The following is a 25,141-nucleotide window of genomic DNA, read 5'->3' on the forward strand; positions in this document are numbered from 1 at the left end:
TAAAATTTAACACGTACAAAACTTCCTTAAAGTCCTTCTGATGTCTCATACATACCTTCCATACTAAGCAATGCCTCATTTTTTTCTGTCAGGTGAAAGCAATGATTGACTAGATATATCATCAAAGGACTGAAACCATGCATCTACTGTATGTTAACAGCTTATTGACCTTGGTGTGTTTTCATGCAATAGTTTTTATATCATCTACATGGTTTTAATAAAGCATCAGACTTTCACACATGCTACTTTCATTTTCAACTAACCAGTGCCACGCTGTTGGTATTCAGCATTTCCCTATGAATACTTGTACATTTTTAGGTAGAATACCAAGTAGTATATATGTTCCCCCTAACTTTTTTGGTAACAACAAGTGGAGTTGTCCATCACTAAGGGAGACAAGAAACATACAATGCAAGGGCACCTTAAAGAACAGTAGGACTGCTAGACTGGTACTGGGGATTGACGAGAGACTCATGTTATAAGCCCTTTCCATGTTCATGGTTTTGAGCCTGTCTGCTTTTCCGCCATTATTATTTTCACAGTTTTGCCACAGTTGTATGAGAGAGATTTACTAGCAAGTACAAAGTCATGCTCTTTGTGAAACAAATGGATGTATTTTGGGGCATTCGTTCTCCACACATGAAGGCTATATGCAGTGTGTAAAGTTATGGTTATGATAGAAAACTACAGTGAGTTATGCCTTTGGTTTCATTATGCTGTTGAGTGCAGCTTGTTTTTCCAGGTCTGCCAGAGATTAATGCTAAATTACAATACAGTAACAGTACAAAGTGACTGTGTATGCAGGAGGGGGGTGGCTGACCCGGTATTTCCTCAGGTAAAATTCTTCAGGATGGAGAAACCTAACAACTTTATTGCTGTCTATGTTCACCAAAATGGGGAGAAATTCCAAAATTCAATTCTGAGCCAAAAAGGACATTTAAGGCAGAGAACTTCTTACTGTAGTATTATTAATTTTCCCAAAATACATCATGGCAAGTGACCTGACTTATTATATTCTTCAGTGTATCCATAATACCTGCATTCTGTTTCGTAAGTAGTGCTTTAGTATTCCCTGAACTGCCAGAATTCAGTGTGATCTGCCCCCTGTATACATCATCCCTTGATAGTAGCTTTCTTTTCAAACCTAGAGCACCTTATGTATGCTAGGCTACTGCACTTTTACTGAGCTGTATCCTCAGCTCAATAATATTCTGAGAGTAGTCTTCTCTTACAACTCAAATAATGAAACTTTATGATGTAGGCCAACTTCAAATTCCCTCTCATTGGCTGGGTAACACATGTGCAAATAAATAGCTCATGATTTTTCTCAGATAAATTAGACAGACTATGGTACAAAGTATTTTTGTGCTGTAAACATCATGTATTCATCACAAACCAGAAGTAGGGGACCCTATATACTGCAAACGTTTCTTAAGAACCACAGCTGAGCTCAGAATTTCCAATGGGTTTTGGAATGGATTTGCATTTGGCATACATTCACTGTGCTACTGGCAAGGCATGGTTTTTTGAGAATGTCATTTTATAAAACCATACTTCATTACTTTTAAAATCGACAACCTAAGAAAAGTATACAATAATTTATGTGGCATAAGTAGGTCTTAGTTACCAGTGTTGATGCAGCTTGATGAACTATTGTTCAAGCAAAAGAGGTATTACTACCTCTGATTGTACTTCCTCACAAAGGGCATGATATGCCTAATTCCTGACTACTACAAATCACATTTTAAAGTATCTTGTTTGCGTATGAATGTGTGTTTGAAATTACCCCTGAAAAAAGCAGCAATTACAAATAAACTCATTATTTTGCAAAAAGAAAATAAAGCATATCCCGGGTGCTTTTTCCTGTTCATCTCTTCACAGGAATCAGCAGGAAGAGGCACAGGGAGCCTTGGTTTCCAGAGAGCGGTGACCAAGTAAGTCTGCTCTGGAATTCACAGTTTGTCTGCATAAACTGTAATATATCCTACCATAAATCAAAGTTCACCTTCAGAAAGTAAGAGCCACTCAGCAGTAACTTTAACAATTGGGATTCCACAGAAGCCCTTAACTTCTCTGTACATTCTTTCAGGAGTGAATCCTTTCCCAGTTTCAAGTATCCCCTTCTACCTCTCACTCTGTAATGAGTTAAGAAAGGGAAAAAAAGAACCCCCAAAAAATAAACAAAGACCTCCCCATTTTTTATGTTTGTGAGCCCAGTGGCCACAGTGTTATTCCTCCTCCACCCTCTGGGCAATCAAGAAATAAAAAGGCTGGGCAGATGAATGCAATCCTGAGGTCTCCTTTCCTTCCGGTGAGTGCTCAAGTATCACCCTCAACTTGGTGACAATTCTTCTGAACTCAAGTGTACCGAGGCATCTCACACTGCTCACAGCGATTCAGTGCAGGGTGGTTGAGAAAGGTACAGCTGTCACAATTCCATGGAGCCCCTTCATAATCCTCATCTCGGGGTTGTGCCCGACGACTCTGTTTGCAGCCACTTATATGTTCTGAGGAAAGGGGATTCAAGAGAAATGAAGCTACATCAAGCTGTTTTCTCAAGCATCACCCAGACTGACCAAAATTGAAAAGAAGAACTACCACAAAAACAAAAGGGAAGAACTTGTTACCTTACCCAATGTGTAATCTAATTACTAACCATAATATGGAAAACCATAACTGCACAGAAAGCTGGATACATGTTTCACTTTGTTCTAAACACACTGATTTTTACACTTTTAGATAAAGATGGGGAGCAGCCCAGAAAAGACAGCCTTCCTAGTTTGCTAGCCACAAATTAAGCTGTGTTCTAGCTGAATGAAAGGAGAGAGAGAGAGAGAGAACTATTTGCCAGCATACTCGTTGAACACTGTCTTCTCTAGTGACTTTCTTGTCTACAAGTATTGCCCATAGAATAGTAAATGGCTAACAAAATAGATACCTTATTCCATGAGACATTTGCTACCAGGAAGACACATGTTTTATATTTACTGCTTCATCAATGGCAGGTGTAATTCCTAACAAAATTGTTCCCAAAATAGTGAAAAGGGAACAAGACTTTACAGCTATTTATAAAACTAAAATTCATTCCATATACGTAAGTATTTTGTTCTCAGAATCATTCCTCTTGGCCAAAAAAGTCATTCATATATTACTCTTTGAAAAATGTCTATACCTGACAATATCAAATGACAGCAACTTTAGTTTGATCTTTGGGATTTCATAAAAGCCCAAAACTTGTATTCCTGTTAAGTCTTAATTTTCTTTGGTCTTAGGCTCAAAAGAGCTGTGCTCATAGAGTTCATGTGGCAATTCTGCCTTGTGGGAAGATTCCCTATTGAGGAGGAGGGTCATTGGATAGAAAGCCCAGGGCTGATGGATTAGCCCTAGGAGTTGAAGGCAAGGTAAGGAGGCAGAGAACCCACCAAGAAAACACTGGTAACCCTTCCTATTAAGTGGCAATGAAATCAAGATTTAAGGTAATACTTAATATCTATTTAGAAAGGCCAGAGAATGGAGATTTGGTGAGGCTTTGGCAGTTTTGGGCTAAGCCTATTTTTCACTGAAAAACATCTAGGTAACTTCCAGTTTATCAAATTATCTATCTTTTGTGACTCTATGAGGTCAAATAAACAGGTTTAAACTCTGAACTTTTTTCTATGAGGGGAACTCCAAGCCTTCATCAGAAAGGGGATCTTTTGTTAGGATAAATCCACTGGTCTCCTCAGCCTATTCCTGTGACCAGAAACAGGAGCTGAACATGTTTCAGTTGCCACCTTCAGCTGCCTCACTATGAATAAACTACTGCCATAGAATGTTTTATATACAGGCTCTAAAATTCCCAAATTTACCTTTAGGACAGGTGACTTTTAGATCCCACAAATATCACGGAGTGAAAAAGGTTAACAAATCAAATTCTTAGCTGTTAATATTCTGTTTATGTCATTCCCGACTTTGATTGTGAGCCTAGCCTTTAACAGCTGTGCCATCTCTCCAGCCTTTGAAAATAGTTTTCAAAAATATGTAAACAACCAAAAGGCCCCAGTCTATCTTACCTTTTTAGTAGCATGTTGACTTAATTTGAAATTATGAATCACTAAGAGGTAACTGAGCAAAACAAGTTATTTTTGGTTCTAAAACCTATACAACTCATATAAAAGAGAAGTTGTAGTCTAGAATGGTTAATTTGATTTACATGTATAATCATCATTATGGTGTATTTAAAAGCAGTTTGTAGACTACCTTATAGAAAATATTTATAAAAATATTTATAATCAAAGGACATATAGAAGCCAGGTGGTAGTGGTGGCATGCATCTTTAATCCCAGCACTCAGAAGGCAGAGGCAGAGGGATCTCTGTGAGTTTGAGGACAGCCTGGTCTACAAATCTTGTTCTAGAACAGCCAGATCTGTTACACCGAGAAACTCTATCTTGAAAAAAAAAAAGGGAAAAAGAAAGTAAACAGGAAGTGTTTATATGGTAAATGAAAAAGTTACTTTTTCCTAACATATCCTAATGGTAAAGGAAAAAATATATAAGGTATTTTCATTATATCTTGCTTCTTCTTGCAATGTTACCTTTTCATTTGCAAATTAAGGCTGATTTAGCATATATCATGTAGAATATGTAAGTATTCCAATACAAACACAATATTTTAGAGACCTGTTTTCAATAGGATAACAGCATATAAAGCTGAAGAATCATTAGGCATTTGTGTGAAAATCTTATCAAACCTAGAACTTTCAAGTCATTTCAAAATTATTTTGCCTTGCTTTCTATATATGATTACTAGAGAGCTGGCCTGTCCAATAAGGTGTTCATATGTGGTTACATATGTGAACATGTGAAATGTGGCCAGTCCAAATTGAGATGTACATATAAAACATGCATAAATTAAGAAAAAGTATCTTTTAAAACCATTTTTAGCAAGCACTAAGGATCTATTATGACATTTAGCATTACACATTTGAACTATAATTTTCAAAGGTAAATCTAAAGGCATGTTCTAGTTATGATAACTTGTATAGGATACCCAGAGACACAGGTACAAACCATCTGCAGCTGCTGCATAGGATTCATGAACATCTGCCTGTACTTTGGAAGTCACGCTAATTCTTCGGGCTTTTCTCTCAATTGTGCAGGGGTCTGAAGAGTCTGCATAAGAAAAAGCAAAGGTACTGAGAGGGGATGAAATTCTTCAGCAAGAGGGAATGGGTTCAGAAGGATTGCTCTGCTACCCACTGCATTGAGGGAACTACCTTTCCTATTGCTTCACATTACCTTTCATTTGTGGAGGTTAAATGTTAAACATAATGCTTCTTAACAAGCTATGCAGAACATATGTCCCAAGTAATAACTGCTGATGGATGGAAAAAATGTATTTAGAGTAAAATCTCAGCAACAGCAACTATATGGAAATGTGAAAGCAAATTGTACTTTAGCAATCCTTTGATTTAGCCACTCAGAAAAAAATATTGTCTGAATACAAACTATGTTAAGGCTATGTTATGTGGGTTATGTGGGAACCTGTCTCAAAAGCCCCTGCCCAAAAAATAAATAAAAAAGGAGGAAGAAGGAGGAAGGAGGCAGAGGAAAAGGAGGAATAAAAAGGAGAAGATGATGACCACAAATACAATGGCAGTAGTATATTCTTCTAATATAAGCATTTGGGAGACAAAGACCAGACTGGAATGCATAGAAAATGTTAATAATTGAAAAATGGAAGCAACTCAAAAATAATACTATGTACTGAAAACATGGGCTCCCAAGTCATGTCAGGATTTTCAATTTCATGCTAGGATACTGCTCTCATATGTTATGAATTTACAGGTTATTAGTAGGCAACCTTTGTATTATGTCAACTACCACACTATATATTATTTGTCTTTAAGAGCAAAAAAAAAAAAAAAAAAAAAACAAAAACAAAAAAAGAACAAAAAGCAAACAAACAAACAAACAAAAAAAAACCCTTGCACTTCTGATCCCTTATGTAATCCCTCAGTACTACCCACCTTTGGAATGGTGGTTATGCACTAAAAGCCTGAACTCTATTAACAGAGTAAGAGAAGAGTAAATGTTCCCTTAGGCTGCAAAGGAAACAGTGAGCTCTGTCTTAGATTTGGAAAGTTCTTTTACAACATCACCTGCCTTCATTTCACCAACTGACACAAACTTTTTGGAAAATACGCAGGTCAGTATTTGAATGGATTATCTCTCTGTGGTACACAGATTAAATCTGAATGTAGTCAGCAGGCCACTGCTCAGGTATTATGACACCCGGGTCATTCATTTTTTCTTGCAATGAGGGTACAGAGCGATTTGCTGAGTTACCTGAAGAGTTACATCACTTAACTGCAGATGCCATTCCCAAAAGGTTTCTGTTGGCCCATTTTCTCTGGCACTGCCATTACTCAGATACTCTTATAGTCTACTTAGATTTCCAGCATATATCTAATTATTAGCAGTTTAGTGTTTTGTTTTCAATCAAATGGTACTACAAGCCAATCTGAACTAACTTTAGAAGTCTTTTAGGAACATTATGCTGGGTGTGGTGGTGCACAACTATAAAACTAATAGCTAGCATATAGTTTATGAGACCATTTTAAAAAGGGAAAAAATTGCTTAACAAAAAAACAGACTGATTTCATTTCAAACACTGAAAAGCTTTTCATAAATCTGTAATCAAAAGTAAATTCATTTGGCAAATAGTAATAATACCATTTAACTTTCACCAACCATAGGTTAACTTTTTAAAGTAGAAATTCATTAATAAGGATACAAAGGATTTTACATGTAGGGTATAAATTCCTTGGGATAGAAATTATATCTTTATAGGATCACATATATGTCTATATAATCATGTACCAACTGTGCATTCCATACATATTTAAGAAATTAATTAAAATTAGACCCATTACAACTATAAAAATTATCCAAACAGGGTTGGTAGGTTTCATTTGCACTAAATGAGCCATGGAGCATTTGTAAGTTTTCTTTCGTAGAAATGTGCATATAACGTCTTTATGAATAAGGTTTTGGAATCAGGCTCTGTGTTCTTCATTTCAAAAGATGAAATCTGCCAGGTGATGGTGGCATACGCCTTTAATCCCAGCACTCAGGAGGCAGAGGCAGAAGCAGAGGCAAGTGGATCTCTGAGTTTGAGGCCAGCTTGGTCTATAGAGTAAATTCCAGGACAGCCAAGGCAACACAGAGAAACCCTGTCTGGAAAAGCAAACAACAACAACAACAACAAAAGAGATGAAACCTAACAAAGAACTCTAAGATAAATTAGTTTTGGATGTAATATGATGATAGGTCCACCAATTTTAAAAAATAGATTATTTTGCTGGAGAGTGTTTGCTGGTGGTGGGGGTGCAATAAATGTGGAAGGGTTAGGAAACAAATGGGAAGCAGTCTTTTCTTATTTTTTTTAATGTTTAACATTGTTAAATATACTGGAAGAATTATGTTTAAATATAGGATCAGTTTCACTTTATACATAGAGCTATTAATACTTCCTATTTCACCTATTAATTTTCAGAAATTGGGCCTTTATAATCTATATACCTTTTTCCAAGAAATGTGTTCATCTAGTTGCAGAGTTTATTGGATTTAAGATATTAATCACATTCCCTCATTACCATTTCTAGAGGATAGACCATCTTTTATTTCTAGTTGTGTTATCTTGCATTTTTTTCCCCACTTTGTAGCTTTGGCTACCTTGAAGTTTATGGATTTTGCTTTGTTTTTCTCTACTTTGTTATAAAATTCCATGATCAAAAAACAAACATCAAATTTCCTTCAAAGTACTTAACAACTGAGGGTCAGAGAGACTCGGTTATGAGGTTCTTCTTAGTATATCTAAAGCCCTGACTCATGTCTAGCACCCAGACAATAGTTCATTGTCCTTGCACAGGGAAAGGTATGGCTTTAGATCTAGCTTCTTGGAGATGATGCTATTGAAGAAATTTCAAGGTTTTAAATGTGTTGGACTGCTAGTATTTTTGGTCATTTCTTCTATGACAACCACTGAATCACTTAACTATAATTCATCTGCTAGGCTATCTATAAAAGAGATAACACTTTAGAAGGTACTGAGGCAAAATCATGTTTAAAACCTAAAAGGCTACAGTGATTAATGATATATAACCCAAAGGCTTTCAACTTGAATCTACATATAATGTTGCCACAATGACACACTTAGTATTAGGCAGTCATCCACCAATATTCGTTTTGAGCCATTTTTAGAAATCACTGTACTATTTCAAATGTAGATCAGAAAAAAAAAAAAACATCAACAGTGGTAGAAAACAACAGAGACCAGCTCCTAAGCTGTAATTCATAAATGAACTAGAATTTATGTACTCTCCACTATTCAATATGTCTTCATAAAAAAACTGTCTTGAACTGCTTAATGTAAGAGGATTAAAACATAAACTTTGAATATTAATTGTATAGAGACTTACAAAACAATACGGCCTGTAAGAATAGGGTAGAAAATGACTGATCAACCTACTTTCAGTCACCTATTTTAAGATACTGAAAACAATTTGGGGCTTGTTTAGTTCTTGAGAAAATACTCATGTCCCTATCTGTTAGTCTTACCTTCTGTTTATCGTGCAGCAAAAAAATTCTCATATACAAAGACTACTGAAAAATGCTAAAGATATCACCATCATGTCTTACAACAATTCTAACATTTGTTTTACTGTTTTGTAAAAAAAAAAAAGTTTGGGAAATATTTCATTATTGCTATTGCCACATTAATATGGATAACATTTTGATGAGGAACAACATCTAATGAGTAGTTTTAATAGAAATTTCTTCAGAAACTTAAATAACTTCTATTTGTGCTATGACCCTACTCACCCTTTTTAGATGGCTTTGGTGGGACAACTGGGCCAGGTTCTATGTTGTCATAAAAATTATTCAAGGCTTTTGGATCAAAATTTCCTACAAAGAAAAGAAGAAAACCACAGGTATTTAGTTGTTCTTTTATTATTTGATCTTTTTAAAAAACATCAATGAAACATGTGGGAAGAGAAAATGTTTTCTAATGTTTCAAATACACTACTCTATAATTTTTACTCTGTGGTTATGAGAAGATAAACAAGCAGACCAGTAAGCCTGTGTGGGTCTACAATGCATTAACTAAAGGAATATTTTTATAAGGCTAGCACCCTTAAGCAGCAATTCAGTACATGGGACATTTGAAGAAGGTAAAGCAAGAAGAAAAATAATCTAAGAATGGTGGACATGTTTGGTCTAATGAAAAAAAAACAATATGAAAGAAGATTTTCGTAATTTATCATAAAGTCATCTAAGGAAAAAGCCAAGTGTATATGTTACATAACCCTCTGAGCTTATTAATGATGATGTGCAAATTTTAGAGTGAACAAGCCCCAAGAATTGTTAACAAATATTTTTCTCTGGATATGGTCACTCACTGGCTTCATATCTCTATATCAGTGACTTACCCTATTGTGATTACTTCAAGGTTAGATTGCATTAGGTTTTGGTTCTCACCTTCACTCCTGTACTTTGCCTACTGTACCCAAATCCATGTAAGTTTGGATACAGTGGAGGTTGTACTGTACAGAGTCTCCCTGTTTTTGAGTATTGATTTTTTTTTAACCAATGAAAATTTTTCTTATTATAAAACAAATATTAAGCTGCTTTTTACCAAGTCATGCAATGATTTATTTGCATCTACTTGAAATGCACATCTCCACTGTCAAAAACAATTTAGAATAAATCATTCCATATTTGGACCCCTGAGACATTTCTAAAACTTAAGTCCAAAAAAAGACCTCATTTGATCAATACATACCAAAACCAGAGCTCCTTCCTTAATACTCCTTAATTAATAGGTCCTACTATCAAAGTTTCACCCAATTGAATAGGCTACTTTAAAGACTTTTTTTCTTTAAAGTTCCTATAGCTCATGAAAACCACAATGCTATTTGATATATTAACTGCAGCAAATGCATTCCTTCAATCACTGAAGTTACAGATGATGTTCTAATATGCAGTTCACTGAAAACTTACTATAAACATGCTAATCAAATGGTATTGATTTGTTTTGTTTCAAAGACTACATCAGTTTAAAAAAAAGTTGATGTAATCACATAATAGCAATGGCTGATAGACTCTGCATATTGTACATAGTGATTCTTTCACTACTTCAAGCTAGTAGGCTACATAAAGTAATGAGAACCTGGTCTGATAGCTCAACTTTCATGTTCAGATGGCTCTATATCTATATTTCAACTTTTTGACACTGTATTATACACTACTCTTAAAGTGCTATAGAAGCTCTCTTAGCTGCCATAATTTGATTCAAACAAAAGGTTGTTAAGAAAAACTACACATCACCTTTAATGTAACATAAATATAGCAGGGTTTTCTTTTATTCTTCGTGTGGAAGTGTTGAGAATTAAAATCCCCAGGGATTGTATACATTATGCAAACATTCTATCACCGAATCCTATCCTCAATACAGCAGTATTTTAATGCAGAACAAGGACTACTTCATATTGTCTTACATAAACCATGTTCATGATAACCTAAAGCCAAGTGTTCACAAGCCATCTATCAAAAACCAGATAGCATCTTAGATTTTGTAGACTTGCAATACAATTGGTTACAAGTATTCAACTCTGTCCTTGAAACACAAAGACACTAGGTGAACAAATGGGCATGTCTGCTACACTAAAATTTCTATTTATAAAAACAGGCAGTAGAGTCCCAATTGGCTGAACCTTGATTTATAATTTTGTGTTTTGGTTTCTTCAGAATGCAGCACACTAAGGATACTTCTTTACAAATTCTTCCCTTTTCCACTCAAATCTAATTCATGGTTCCTGTAATTTTATGCTTGACTCTATATAAAAGCCAAAGATAAATTTTAAAAGAGAAGCATTCTCATGAATTCCTGTTAGTTATGAAACATTAATTTTAACTGCAGGAGTATAGCTAACTAGTATAAGCACTATATGTAATGAATGGGAGATGCAGTATAAAGGAAGGAAAGTCCTCTAATCTGATGAGCTGGCTAACTGAAAGAAAAGAGCTTCTACTGCAACAGAACTGCTTTTAAAACCAAGAATTCAGATATTCTACTTTGAGCTCTCTTTTTTGTCACAATATTTTGGAAGACTATCACATAATATAAATTATATCTTAGAAATAATAGCCATCAATTTATAAAATACTCATCTTAAATGACTAAGTAGATTAATGCAATATAACAGAATAAACCAATGAGAATAAACAATGAAGCTGCCAAAGTAATATTATTTTTTGACCCTGATCCATGGAGTGTGGGGATCTCTTTAAAGTCATTCTTATAGTGGATAAAACCTGTCCTTACATCTATGAAACTGAAATTATTGCCATTTAAGCATACCATATGGTTTACCAAATAATCAAGTCTATACCTCTAGATTGAAGGAGGTCAACTTCTTTCAGTGTACAGTCAACATTTATCTGGAGTTGTCTGTTCATGCTTCTCAATCTTGTCATTTCCTCAGGCTAGTAAGAAAGCACCCAAAATAGCAATTGTGGGAAAGTCATTATCAAGCCCAACATTTAAGAACTGTGTTTCACGTTAATTAATCTGCTTGGGTATTAGAGCATGTCTATGTATACCGAGGACATAAACATGGCCACAAAGTAACAAAAATTGTATGTAGTGGCCAGGTACAAACTACACTATGTTCTATCATACAAGCTACAATCACTGTAATAATAGAGCACAGCAAATATTTATGTTTTTGTAGTAAGGGAAAGTGCAACAAACAACCTTTAAAATTAGCAACATTCATGATTTTAGTCTTGTCTAACCTGATAAAATTCAGTGCTTCCTTAGCTCCAGGTACTTGGTTTACCATAATTCTCCCATTCCTTCTGCTAAAAGGAGCTTTGATGTAGGTAGTGTTACATTACATGGAATTACTAATGATAAAACAGCAGAGAGTGGTTAACTTTCCCCAAAGCATAAAGCTAGTAACTGGTAGAGCCAGGACTTACACAAACTATACACATAAACACACACACACACACACACACACACACACACACACACACCCATATATACGTGTGTGTGCAAAAATGCTTTTTTTTTTTCTAGATCAACATAAAAACTCTTTAACACAGAGAAATAAACAGGTGCTAGTGGGCTCCACTGTTTCTTCTGCTTTTTTGCCTGTCCAGCCCATTCTACCTACCCCTTAGGGTCTTTCAGTCACTGAAACATCAACTTTTTGCCTTCAATTCCTATACAATTCTTAATTTCTTTACAATTTCTGTGCTTGTACTCCAATGGCATGGATATTGAAGCTTTTTCCACAAAGCCCAGGTATTAGCTCAATTACTAGGGTAATTTCAATTGCATAAAGTAGAATGTTAAATTATTTACTATCTGAGAGAAAGAGAGAGAGGAGGAAAGGGAGAAAGACAGAGAGAAATAAATTTATTGTTAAAAATGTGTATTTTGCCAAAGACTGACAGGTTAACAGTGCACTACTAAAGAGCACATAGTATACTGTATGCTGTTGGGAGATTGCAGCAGAGTAAGTGGGAATGCCCAGAAACTACCAGGGACCAATGCAGTGATGTAAAGAGGCTTAAGAACAACTTCTGGATATTGAATGCTAATTTTACATGTTTTATGCCCACTTATCCCATGGCCTTATGACTATCATGATTTAGTCTCAATTATTTTGAAGTATAAATATCAAATTTCATTTTGTCTTAAAAAGAAAAAAAAAAAAAAAGATCTAATCCCTCAGAATGCTAGAGATCCAACAACAAAAAGCACCTGGAAACATTTAGTATGAATTGTTCTTCTTTCTTCATTCTAACAGGCAAAGTGTGTGATGTTGATATTAAATGTTTATGCCAAGCAATATTAAAACATGTCCAAATAAAAAATTATATGCTCTTTTGAAGAGGTAGTAGAATCTCTTAAGTCAACTGACTTGGAATCTAAAAACGAGTCTCAAAGACACCAATATTGAAGATCACTGGTGTTTATTGGTTCCTTGGCTCCAACTATGTAACAGTGGAGTAGCCTCAAAATTCAATTAGAATAGGATCAATCTGGATAAATGACTTGGGGAAGGGACAACTGGTTGCTCTCTCCATATTAAAATCGTATTTATTTTTCAAGGTAAAATTTAATACTCTGCCTCCTCTATTACTATTATTAGCAAAAGGTTAACATTTCTTTCTCACATGCATATCTTTGAGAGATGACATATTATGGACCATTTAATAAAATGTAATAAAACAGCAAGCTAAAGGAAAAGGATATCCTCGGGACACTTCTGCTATCATTTGAAAAACATTATTTCACTGGTACTCAAATTTTCTACAACTATACATATAGCTGGTCAGAATTGCACTCTGGATTCTCATTAAACAAGCATTTCTATCCTATTTTTAATGCACAAATTAGAAAGAAATAGCTTGGAAACCCAAAAGTTACAATGTGTGCATATTAGCAAAGTGTCAGTTTTCTGGTATTCCTATACACAAGTGTGGTGACCATAAAGGCAGCTACTTGCTGCGTACTTAATGGCACCCAAGGCATATGCTACATACACTGTCTCCTTATGTGGACCATATTATACTTATAGAAATACATAAAAGTGTTATACTTACAATAACTCCCTTTAATGAGAAGTCATATAAATATAGCCAGTAAGTGCCAGAGGTATTTTGATTCCCAATTCCATGTGGGCATTACTTCAAATGAGACTCAATCAGCTCAACGAATAACTGGAAACTCTAACTAAATGATTTGTTTCTTGATTCCTTTTCCTACATAACTTATCTTATTGCTATATTAAAAGAAAATTGGTTTAATAAAATGCTTCAGATTTGTGAATCAATTTCAAGCAAAACTTTTTAGCATTTTGTTACCAAGCTAATTTATAAAGACATTTGCTATATGTTGGACATTGTATAAATTGCTTAACATAACTTTACATAGTTTTAAAGAAATTTCCATAACATAGGTATCTTACTATATATATTTTGGGAATGAGAAAATAAGCACAGTTGTCACTAATCCAGAGGTATGTGACTGACCCAAGTAGTGGAATATTCAAATTTGCACTTGAAAATTCACTTGCTGTCTTAGCCTTCATGTACACATTAACTACTCAGCCATGTCCTACTGTCTTGCAACTTAAGTGTGCTGTTGAAATACAAGGCACTGAGAACTATAATTTCTGTAGGTGAGGAATGCTACATTTCAGCTATTCAACTACTTTGCCTATTTTTAAGTTTTAAATTATAAACCATAAACTACAGCCCAGGGAGGGTCTACCAATTTTTCCCTTCTAAAAAAAAAAAAAATTGACCCATCAATTTAAAAAAACCCAATATAAAATGTGGATGTTTTTATTTGAAGCTGTAATTTAATGCAATGCCTAACAATTTTCTACTGAACTGAGTAGAAGAAGTCATTAGGTTATGCTTCTTTCTCAAGAATCTTCTTCCTCAAAAAGCTTCTACTGGTTCGCTCTTTACAGCAGAATAAAGTTCAAGCACCTTGACTCAGTGTTCAAGGTCTCCACTCCACTTTACCTTTCTACACATTAACTTCTGTAAACCTGTTAGAAATTTCAGGCTTAAGCAAGGAAACTTAACTGATTGTGTCTTGAAAGTCAGATTGTCTTGACTTCAAGCCTTAATTACCTTATATTCTTTTCCCTTCAAAAGTAACTTCCCCTTTCCTCTCTGTCTATATAATGCTGGGCAAACTCTCCAAGAAAGCAGCTGCAGCCATCCTGAGGACAAGAAGCCTCACATATATGTTCAAGAGACAGATTACTTCAGGTTTAGAGATGGGAAGAAAATGAATACTCTTGAAGACAGAAAGGACTCACACACATGAAGCTTTGGAAGATCATCCAAGGATAATGTAAGAAAGTGGAGATGTACACTGATTATATTCATAAACCAGTTAATGTACAATTACCTTCATTATCTATGAGCAAATACAGCAATTACCACTGAAGTCTACTTCTTTTCATTCGAAGATTAATTACTAAGCACCTAACATTGAACCATATTCATTAACACATACAGAATACATGAATATTGAATGGTAAAAAGATCAACTGAATCACAAAAATAAAGGTAACATGACAAAGTTATGTGACATCATTAGAACTCAAATACATTAAGCAACAGACTAAAAATACAAAAAGTTCTTTACCAATTTCCTTAAGAGCATTAATGGTCCACACTGAACATGTCAGTTTCTACAGTTACACACAATGAAACTACCACATCTTAAGATGATCTATCACCTATACTTTCTAAAAAAATTCAAATTTAGTATTTAACTTCCTTAAACTCACTTGAAACACTTAGAAAAATATACAGCCTATACTTGGAAGAGTAATTTGTGAAACCTTTTGTTATCATATACTCTTGCAATAAATTCTATACTCTAATTATAACTGTCAGTCTTTGAAAATAATCGTGAGCAAATCCAAGTGTGGAAAAGCATTTAATTATTCTGACAAGAAGTGTTGGGGGGGCAAATCTCTTGCATTCACTCACTTTGTTGTTGTTGTTGTTTTTTAAATTCAGCCAGGAATAGAACTTTAAAGAAAAACAAATGGCTCAGACAGAAAATGTCCCTATCTTTGTATCACTACATATTGTAAGAGATCACTTACCGTGGGAATTGCAGTGGTACAACTGACCCTTCTGAGTCGTCTCTGCATCAGATCATGCTCCATACTGTTGACTTCAGCCTTCAATCGCTCTAGCTCTTCCTTTTCAAGTTTCAATTGCTTTGCTAACCTCTCCATCCTTGCTCGCTGATGTAACAGCAAGGCTATATAGCATTACAGATAAAGTCATTGCAGAAAATAACACCAAACAAGTAACAGGATAATTTCTAAATACACTGATAATGGACAGAAGACTCATCTGACCTGAGCATCAGCATTTACTCTTAAGATCTTAGTAAGACTGTGCTATATTGATTTCTGCTTTAATTTAGCTCTAAGCTACCACCAAAAAAATGGTATCATCTGTTCATACCTCATGTTATGTCACATTTCATTTTCCTGAAATCTTCTTATTCTATAATTGTGTTTGTGTTAAAATGCTTAAGGACCATTGAAATGGCTAAGCAGGTAAATGCACTTTAATGCAGGCCTGAGTTTCATCTCCAGATTCCACAAGGTGGCAGGAGAGAACTGACTGCTAAGAATGTCCTCTGACCTCCACACACAAATAAACAAATACAAGGCTTAACATCAAGCATTCTGAACCACAATTATAATGAGTTCCCTTCTCAAATATTGAAAGAATACTAAATTCTCATACATTCTGTTACAATCTGAGAGTCTGAATAGAGTTTTTCAACTTCAATTTCCCAGACAATACAAATTTTCTTCACTAATTCCACTTCTTATAGTATCACTTATAAATATAATTATGCCCTTCCAATTTTGTTTAGAAGACTCTTTTTTTTGGATCTGACAAACCATAGTCATCCAAGCTATATCTTTTTCACAATATTCATTGTATTTGTCTACATTTTTCCCAATGAATGATATCCCCCAATAAAGTCTTATTACGTTACATGGTTTCAATGATCTTACTTGCAGTTTCATATTTTAAAACAGCCAATAGATGACTCTGAAACAGTAATCTTCCTCTAGATAATACTACTAATAAACATTCAATTTATACTAAGTATTCAATTGAAAGTAAATAGCTAATAGTGTTTTATTTTTTAATTGATCACCACATATTGACTACAAACATTAAATTTCATCATTTGAAAGTTTACCTTGTGTATAGGCATAGTCATCTGATCCAGAACTAGAACTCCTCTGATACTTGTGGTTTCCCTTTTCTCCCCCAGAGCCTGGTATCACTGAAATGGGCTGAATAGGTTCTGGTGCTGCAGAGCGTTCTTCTTGGTCCACTAAATTTAAAAGGTTTTCAGTCGTTGCTCGACCGACAGTAATTTTAAAAACTGTAGTTGGGTTTGGCATCACCCGAGGAGATGCTGATGGAGCACATGAAGGTCCAGTTGGCTGTGTATAAGTAATATACACAGGATTAACACTAAACGGAGGTTTTGGTTGACTAGATATCCCTCTTGAAGGAGAACTTGAAGGTGGTGTGGTGGCTGAATACAGTGAGTGCTGGTTCCTTGGAGATGGTTGATTACTAATGGGTGAAGGACTCCTAGTTATTGCTGTCCCAGGTCTTTGAGAAGGTTCAACTGTAATTTCTATCTTCTTCATGGAACCTTTAGGTAAGCTAGATGCTGGGTAAGGGAGATAGGCTACTGAATGACTCCCCTGTTTCTGATAAGTAGGAGGTCCTTGTTGATATAGGTGGGGTGGAGTAGTTGAAGGACTAGGTGGCATAAACACATGAGAGCCTGGATGGCCCAGCTGGGAAGGTTGTACTTGATGCTGTGGAGAGCTAAAGGGTGAAGGACACTGAGAAGGGGGTGGTGAATGGTAAGCTGACTGAGGAATCTGCTGTTGTTTGGGAGAATACTGAGAAGGTTGATAGTTCTGTTGATGTGGATAAACAGGTAAAGGACGTTGGCTGTAATGAGGCACTGGGCCTTGTGTTGAGGACTGCCATGGAGCATTCTGAGGAGTCTGTCTTCCTGATGAACTCTGAGATGTCTGTCTAATATAAATAGAACCAGGAGATCCATAGAGATTGCTTGGAATTTGTGGAAGAATCTGTAAAGCTCTTGGTACAGTCTGTCCAGAAGGGAGGTTTTGGGACACTGTAACAGTAATTGGATTTGTACTATACCGAGGTATGTGCATGTAGGATGGAGGTGGCGGTGGGGAAGGTCCTTGCATAGCAGATGGATTCATTCCCGTTTGCATGGAAGATGGCTGCTGAGGTGGCTGTGAAGGAGGAGTAGCTGCACTTCTGTTCTGTTCATTCATAAAAAATGGATTATAGTTGGGAGTAGCAGCCACAACAGCTGGAGCTGAGTGTGGTTCCTGAACTAAACATATCAGCTGTTTACCTGCTGTATGCTGAGGATCAATATGTCCATCGCTTGAGCTATGCACCAGTGTTCGACCACCATTAAGGTGGGCTCCATCTCCTGGATGGTAGCTACTAGGAGAATGGATACCCAAGTTAATATGCAAAAGGCGATTTCTATTCATTCTATTGTCTTCTGGACTATGGTATTCCATATACAAGTATTTGCTGCTCTCCTGGGACAGGGCTCGGCAACAGGCTTCTAGATTGTTGTTATTCTATGGGAGAAAAGGGTACACACAACATTGGCAAAATTAGTAAAGCATAAGAGTGGAAGTCAGTTCTACAAGTACTGTCATACAATAAGTCCAGAGGAGTATTTTAATTATAAAAACTGTTACAGTCATCTGGCCTCCACAAGGAATCTTAAACAATTAAAATTATAAGCATTTAGCCCACATTACTAGTACTACCACTACTACTACAGAAACATAAAGCACCTACTAATGAACATTGTGACTCAACCCCAAGTTTTCTCATTCCAAATGCAGGACTCATTTTATACTTGTTGCAGCTCAACAACTTAAAATGTGCTACTCTTGGGTTCATCACAATTGCTGTAACATCCATCATTAATGTTTAACCTGATAAAAATGAAAATAATCATCCTTTAGTTTTCAAAGAGCACCAGAACCATAAAATGAAAAAAAATAATATTTCTGAAAATTTTAAACAATAAAAATGCCACAGCCTTTACTTTTCTTTTATCCAAATTTATTCCCAAGTACCCTTAACCTGTATCATTAGGAAAGATTTAAGCAAACTAAGTAAAATGAGCAACAAGCAAAATCCTATAGTTTGACCCATGCCTTCATGATTTTGACAGAATTAATGAGAATTTAACCATATCCAGATAGTCTTAATAAAATTCACTATACAAAGTTTGTACCAACTGAACATCAGTTTAATATACTTGGAATAGCTTTTTAGTTATGCATAAATAATAACTGTCCTTTAGAAGTTCCAGTAGACAGTAATCAAATGCTTACTTTAAACCTTTTAAAAGATATTGTAGTTTCCATTAAAATACAGAACGCTCAACTATTTTATTAAAGTAAAACACATATTCACCACCCTTTCAAATAATTTAAAAAATTCCTAATGGCCATAATTTTCTCTGTAACTCAAACATACATGTTATTATACATAAGTGCATTTTACATAAAATAAAAGGAAATACTTTACTTCTTCAGAAAATCAAATAAAACATTAAGTCTACCACAGGACACGCACTGTAGTGATGGTAGTGTTGAGACAAATTTAGAGTTCATCTACAGCCTTACATACATTTTCAGATGCAGAAAAGAAGACTGGGAAGTGCCTTGGTTTCTTAAAAGGCACCTAACTAGTTAACTGTACAACCACTTCTAGCTTCCTGGTCTCAATTTCCAGTGCTCTTTTTACCTAGCAATTTCAAATAAAGGATATATGGCTAAAAGACATTACTAACTTGGAGCTTTAAGAGCTTAATGAAACAATAAACCCATAGTCAAGCAAATATTTACAAAATAAAAGCTAAGGAATTTAAAGAATTTACTTCATGAAAAAAAACAGATTAATTTTATTTTCCTTATACAAAGTACTTGAAAAGTACTACAGAAAGAAGTACTAATTGACGTTTAGGAATAATTGGAATGCAAAATTTGTTTTCTTGTCATGATTGAAAATCACACTGAGTAAGAGTGAGATGCTATCTATTAAAGGGCTGGAAAGATGGCTCAGCATTTAGAACACTGGTTGCTCTTCTAGAGGAAGACCTGGTTTCAATTCCCAGAATTCTCATGATAGCTACCAACAATCTAACTCCTGTCCCAAGGATTCAATGCCTTCTTCTGGCCTTCTTGGACACCAGGCATGCACGTGGTGCAGATACACATATAGGAAAATTCTCATAAAGATAAAATAATTTAAAAATAAAAAAGCACATCTGGATCCAAAGGATTCAGATGACTACCAACAGAATGTGTCAGTGACCAATACTGGAAAGAAAAATATATGAAAAATAAATTTTCTCAAATGTCTGAGGTTAGGGGAAAACATACTATTTGTATTTTTGTAAACACAGTATTTGGTATTTTTATGAATAACCTGAAACCTATGTTTTACATAACAAATCTGGAAGCCTACTAGTAATCTTTCAAAAAGGATCCTAATTCAAACACTAAAAAGTTACACAATAGAGGGAGCAATTACAGGTTTAAAGAGAAATCTTGCACTCGGGAACTGACCAGAGACCTAAAAGAATGACCACATCTGACAATCTAAGCAATAGTGGAGAGGCTACCTTAAATGCCCTTCCCGGATAATGAGATTGATGACTACCTTATACGCCATCCTAGAGCCTTCATCCAGTAGCTGATGGAAACAGAAGCAGACACCCACAGTTAAACACTGAGCTGAACTGGAATCCAGTTACAGAGAGGGAGAAGTGATGAGCAAAGGGGTCAAGACCAGGCTAGAGAAACCCACAGAAACAGCTGACCTAAACAAAGGGGAGCTCATGCACCCTAGACTGATAACTGGAAAACCAGCATTGGACCGACCCAGACCCCCTGAACATGGGTGTCAGTTAAGAGGCCTGCGCAATCTCTGGGGCCTCTGATAGTGGATCGATATTTATCCCTAGTATACAAATGGACTTTGGGAGCCCAATCCACACAGAGGGATACTCTCTCAGCGTAGGGGGGAGGGCCTAGGCCCTGCTCCAAATGATACAACAGGCTTTGAAAATCCCCTATGGAAGGCCTTACCCTCTCTGGGGAGCAGAAAAGGGACAGGATATGAGTTTGATGAGTTTGATGGGGGGCAGGGGAGGAGGGAGGGAGAGAGAACTGTGATTGGCATGTAAAAAAAAACTTGCTTCTAATTTAAATTTAAAAAAATAAAAAATGCTGATAAAAAGTTACTATGTTAACATATTCACAGACATCACAAGTATACCTAAAGTAAAAATATGACAAAAATAGAAAACTACAAATACAGACTATGGAAGTATTATCATTATAGAACTACTGTAAAAACACTATGTAGTAGACTCAAATGTTATATTCAACTTGTTAAATGTTTTAGCAAAGAATGAATAAATATTTCAAATATTAAACAGACTCCAACGTTGTTTAGTTGGATACAAAGGTCATCATTTTTTATGCAGAACTAACTGGAAGTCCCAGTACCTACATAAAAACCTGCGTGGGGCTATGTGTGGGCTTGTAATACCTATGCCAAAAGAAGCAGACAGGAAGATTACTGAGGCATGTTGGCCATCAGCTTAGCTTGGCATGCCATCTGCTTAGTTGACAATTTAAGGAAAGACCCTGACTTAAAGGGCAAATAACATCCTTTTGTGGCCTCTGCACATGCAGCCATATATACAAAGTTTCTTTAAAGGCATATATAAATAATCCTGAAAGATCTAAGGAAATAAAGTACCATTCTTCTAAAAAGTGAGCTAAATTTAGGGCTTGTGTTTCACAAGTAAACTACTAGGTTCATGTATATCACTGTATATACAAACACTTTATGGGTTGTGGAGGGGGGTGAGAAAGTCTTGACACATAGCCCAAGATAGCCACAAATTCACAGTGCTCCTGATCCCAGACTGGTACCATCACAAGGAGCTTTAACATAGGTACTTCTTAGAGGCAGTAGGTGGTCAATGTCCACACTAACATTCTGTTACCATCAAAGAAAAAGTACAGGATTTAGGACAGTGTTCATTGAACTGAATTTTGTTCATGGAAAGGAAAGTAATGAAAAGCCAAAAAAAAAAAAAAAAAAAAATTACAACCATGTTGGACCTAGAAGAGGCCCTAAGATTGGTACTTAGGTAGGTAAAGAAATGCCAATTCCAGAGAACAGTTTCAACTAGAAGATTCAACTCTGGCTTGGTTTTTATTAACTGGGAAGTAGCTTTTTCTCAACAAACATAAATGGGCCTAAAGGCTGAGAATCAGACTGGGGATATGTTAGCAAAAATAACTGCCTACAATACAATAACCTTAGGCCCAAAGGCCTAGACCTAATAAAGGATTAGTAAACAACAGAAATCCCTGGGTTGCCTGAGTATCTACTTGTAATTAACCTTCCCTATACATATATTTGTGTTACATCCTCAGCTTCTCACACTGCAGTAAAGGAGTATGAACATAAATAACTTTTATCTATCATGTACTTCTCCAAATGTCATACAAAAAGGGATATGTCACAATCTAAAACCCTGAGACACCATGAAGGATGATACAAGACAACAGAGGCAATTACAATGCTTTTTCTGTCTGTCACTAAGAAATGCAAGATTTCCGTGTTGAGAATAAGACTCAGGGACTGTTTTTCAACAAAATAAAGTGGTCTTACATTTAAACTTAGTATGGACTTAGGAACTTCAACAAATGAAGAAGGGGAGTAAGTTGAGATGTAAAGTAGATTCAGGTACAGATTGCTTCTACAGAAGTTAACATATGTTTGGTATTTAAAATGTAACTCTGGGGACAAGGGGTAGTGTGCTATGGTAGAGAGCTTTCCCAGCATGTTACATAAAACCCAGGGCTTAAGTTCTAGGAGCAAAACAAAGAAAATGCCAACTCTTAAAGGATTCTTGGTTTAATGGCAACCCATTTGAAAATTATTTATTGGGATAGAAGCGTGTGCAGGTAGAGGTCAGAGGAAATTGTGGAAGTAGGTTCTTTCCTTTTTCATGTGGTTCTCAGGGATCAAACTCATGTCATCAGGCTGGGCAGCAAGTACCCTTACCCCGTCCCATCTCAATGAAATTTTTTTTTCCTTTTAGCTACATGTGCTTAATCTTCCCACTATCAGAGGATTTTAACTGGATGAGGCTTTATCTCTCATTTTCTAGCGTCAAAACTCTAAAGATGCTACTGTTACATGGTGGGTAGAGCTCAGAGTAGATATTGAAGAGTTTGCCAGTCAAAATGCAGCCCAACCCCCATCCCCTCCCCCAACAACACAGAATTATCTAACCCACGATGTCAACAGCACTCTGTTTGAGGAATATGTACCATCACAACACAAGGCTAGTTCTAACAAGGAAAACTGTAACGTTACTACACCCTCAGTGACAGGAAATGTACCTGTAACATGCATTGAGATACCACACCCTCTGGAATCTCAGGGAAACGTTGCCGGAGATCATGGAGAACCTGAATATCAAGCTGGGGACTGCTTTGCGCCATGCCAGAGGAAATGTTGGTCAAGTCTCACTTAGGAAATGGATATTAACAGGCCTTCCAAAAGTAATGGTCTTCCAACACCTCTGTCATTTTCTGTTAAAAGAAAACAAAAGTCTGGTTAAAGCTAATTCCATAGTTTATTTTATTCAGACACCATCAATTTATTAAAATAAAGAAAATTAAAGTAATTATACCTAGATTCAATGTTAGAAAATGGATAGATTCAATATATTTCTTTTGATGTAATATAGCCAATCAAACTAGTATTTAAAAAAGACAACTAAAATACAGAACCTAAAATCTTCAGTTTTACTTTGATTCTGGAAAAAAGTACAGTGGCAGCCAGATTAAAAGCACATAGTATATTATATTGTCATTATGTTATTATTATGCAACAAGACTTTTTTAGCCTTGAGAAATTCTATTTATGTACAATCACTATTGTTTTTCCAAGGTCTATAACATCACTACTCCAAGGCACTGTCATTTTTCTGATACCTGGAATAATGAAATAGAGAACTAAGGACTTGATAATAATACCACTAAGAATACCTGTATAATTTATATTCTCCCTGTACTCTGAAGACAAAAGATTTGCATTTGAAATTCATGTCAAGGAAACCTCATATCTAAATGAAACAAACTAGGCAGAAAAATGGAATTGTATCAACTTTGCTTTCAAACTGATGCTGGAGATTCATTATTATCCAGACCTGGCTGTCAAGGCTTTTGCATAGTTGGGATGCCAATAAAACAAGTACTAAAGATGTATATTGTCTGGTAAAAATCAAATGGTCCCTCAATCTTCTCTAGAACTACTCAAATTAAGAACCTAATAAAATAAGGTAAGCGCTAAAACTAATGCCTCAGAAATCAATTGGTGGCATCAAAGGTCGATGAACCAATACATTTCTTCATATTTATCATCATCACTTTTAGAAACTAGAAAAATACAGTGTATTCTGTGCAGTTTCATGTTTGCTGTATTCAGTCACTTAATAGTAAAAAAAAAACTAAAATAAACATCTGCATAGAACATGTAGAAAACTGTATAGCACAAGTCTAAGCCACACATATATCAATATTCTATCTCTATTTTAGAGATTTATTTTTATGAGTTTGAATGTTTTGCCTGCATGTATGTGTGTGTACCATATGTTTGCTTAGTGACTGCCAAAGTCAGAAAAGGCCAACAGATTTCCAAGAACTGGAGTTACAGATGACTGTTAACTACAATGCAGGTGCTGGTAACTGGATCTAGGTCCTCAGCAAGGGCAATAGATGCTTGTAATTGCAGAACACCTCTTGCATGTGTGCAAGCGAGCGTGCCTGTGTGTGTATAGACATGACCCAGTGCATGTGTTCAGGCTCCAGATGGTAACTCCAGGGAAATGGTTCTCTCCTTTTACCATATGGATCCTGGGGATCAAACCCAGGTGCTTGGGTTCTGTAGTAAGTACCTCTACACGCTGAACCATCTGGCCATCCCACAATGTTCTCTTTATTACAAACATTTCAAATTTTTGTATTTAATTACTTTTGTTAGTTTATTCTTTAGTGAATAATCAGAAATAAATGTTAACAGCTTTCTCACCACTGAGGGACTGCCATATTCAAAACAACTCATGACTACTCAACTGAAATTTAAACCAAGAACTTCTGAGGCATCAAAGGCTTAATATTTCATAGTAACTCAACAAAATTACTTTTTAAAAATTTCAGGACCATACTTAGTAGTTTTTACAATACAAAGTCAGTATAGTTATCATGATAAAGAAGAAAAGACAAGAATAAAACCAGAATTAGTTTTGAGTGCATTGTACAGTCTCCATCCATGTAGTTCAGAGTGCTCAGTCAGCACAAACTTTCCATTCAATTTATCACTATTATT

General features: G+C 35.7%; 1 protein-coding gene across 2 annotated transcripts in view; it reads right to left on the bottom strand.

Moving 5' to 3' along the window:
- Nucleotides 1-2,177: 2,177 nt before the first annotated feature.
- Nucleotides 2,178-25,141, bottom strand: part of Tab3 (TGF-beta activated kinase 1 (MAP3K7) binding protein 3) — a 52,105-nt gene continuing 29,141 nt past the window's right edge. The window contains exons 1-8 of one of the 2 annotated variants that reach the window (XM_051179201.1): nt 23,152-23,291; nt 18,506-18,645; nt 16,824-18,279; nt 15,697-15,857; nt 11,437-11,530; nt 8,867-8,950; nt 5,051-5,152; nt 2,178-2,507 (exon numbers count right to left, since the gene is read on the bottom strand). In XM_051179201.1, the coding sequence (XP_051035158.1) occupies nt 2,359-2,507; nt 5,051-5,152; nt 8,867-8,950; nt 11,437-11,530; nt 15,697-15,857; nt 16,824-18,279; nt 18,506-18,634 (2,175 nt within the window). In that variant the 5' untranslated portion in view covers nt 18,635-18,645; nt 23,152-23,291 and the 3' untranslated portion in view covers nt 2,178-2,358. Of the gene's footprint in view, nt 2,508-5,050; nt 5,153-8,866; nt 8,951-11,436; nt 11,531-15,696; nt 15,858-16,823; nt 18,280-18,505; nt 18,646-23,151; nt 23,344-25,141 lie in introns of those variants that run through there. The other variant, XM_051179202.1, reaches the window with a different exon arrangement.

The sequence above is a fragment of the Phodopus roborovskii genome, unplaced genomic scaffold, assembly GCF_943737965.1.
Source record: "Phodopus roborovskii unplaced genomic scaffold, PHOROB, whole genome shotgun sequence".
In the NCBI taxonomy this organism is placed as follows: domain Eukaryota; kingdom Metazoa; phylum Chordata; class Mammalia; order Rodentia; family Cricetidae; genus Phodopus; species Phodopus roborovskii.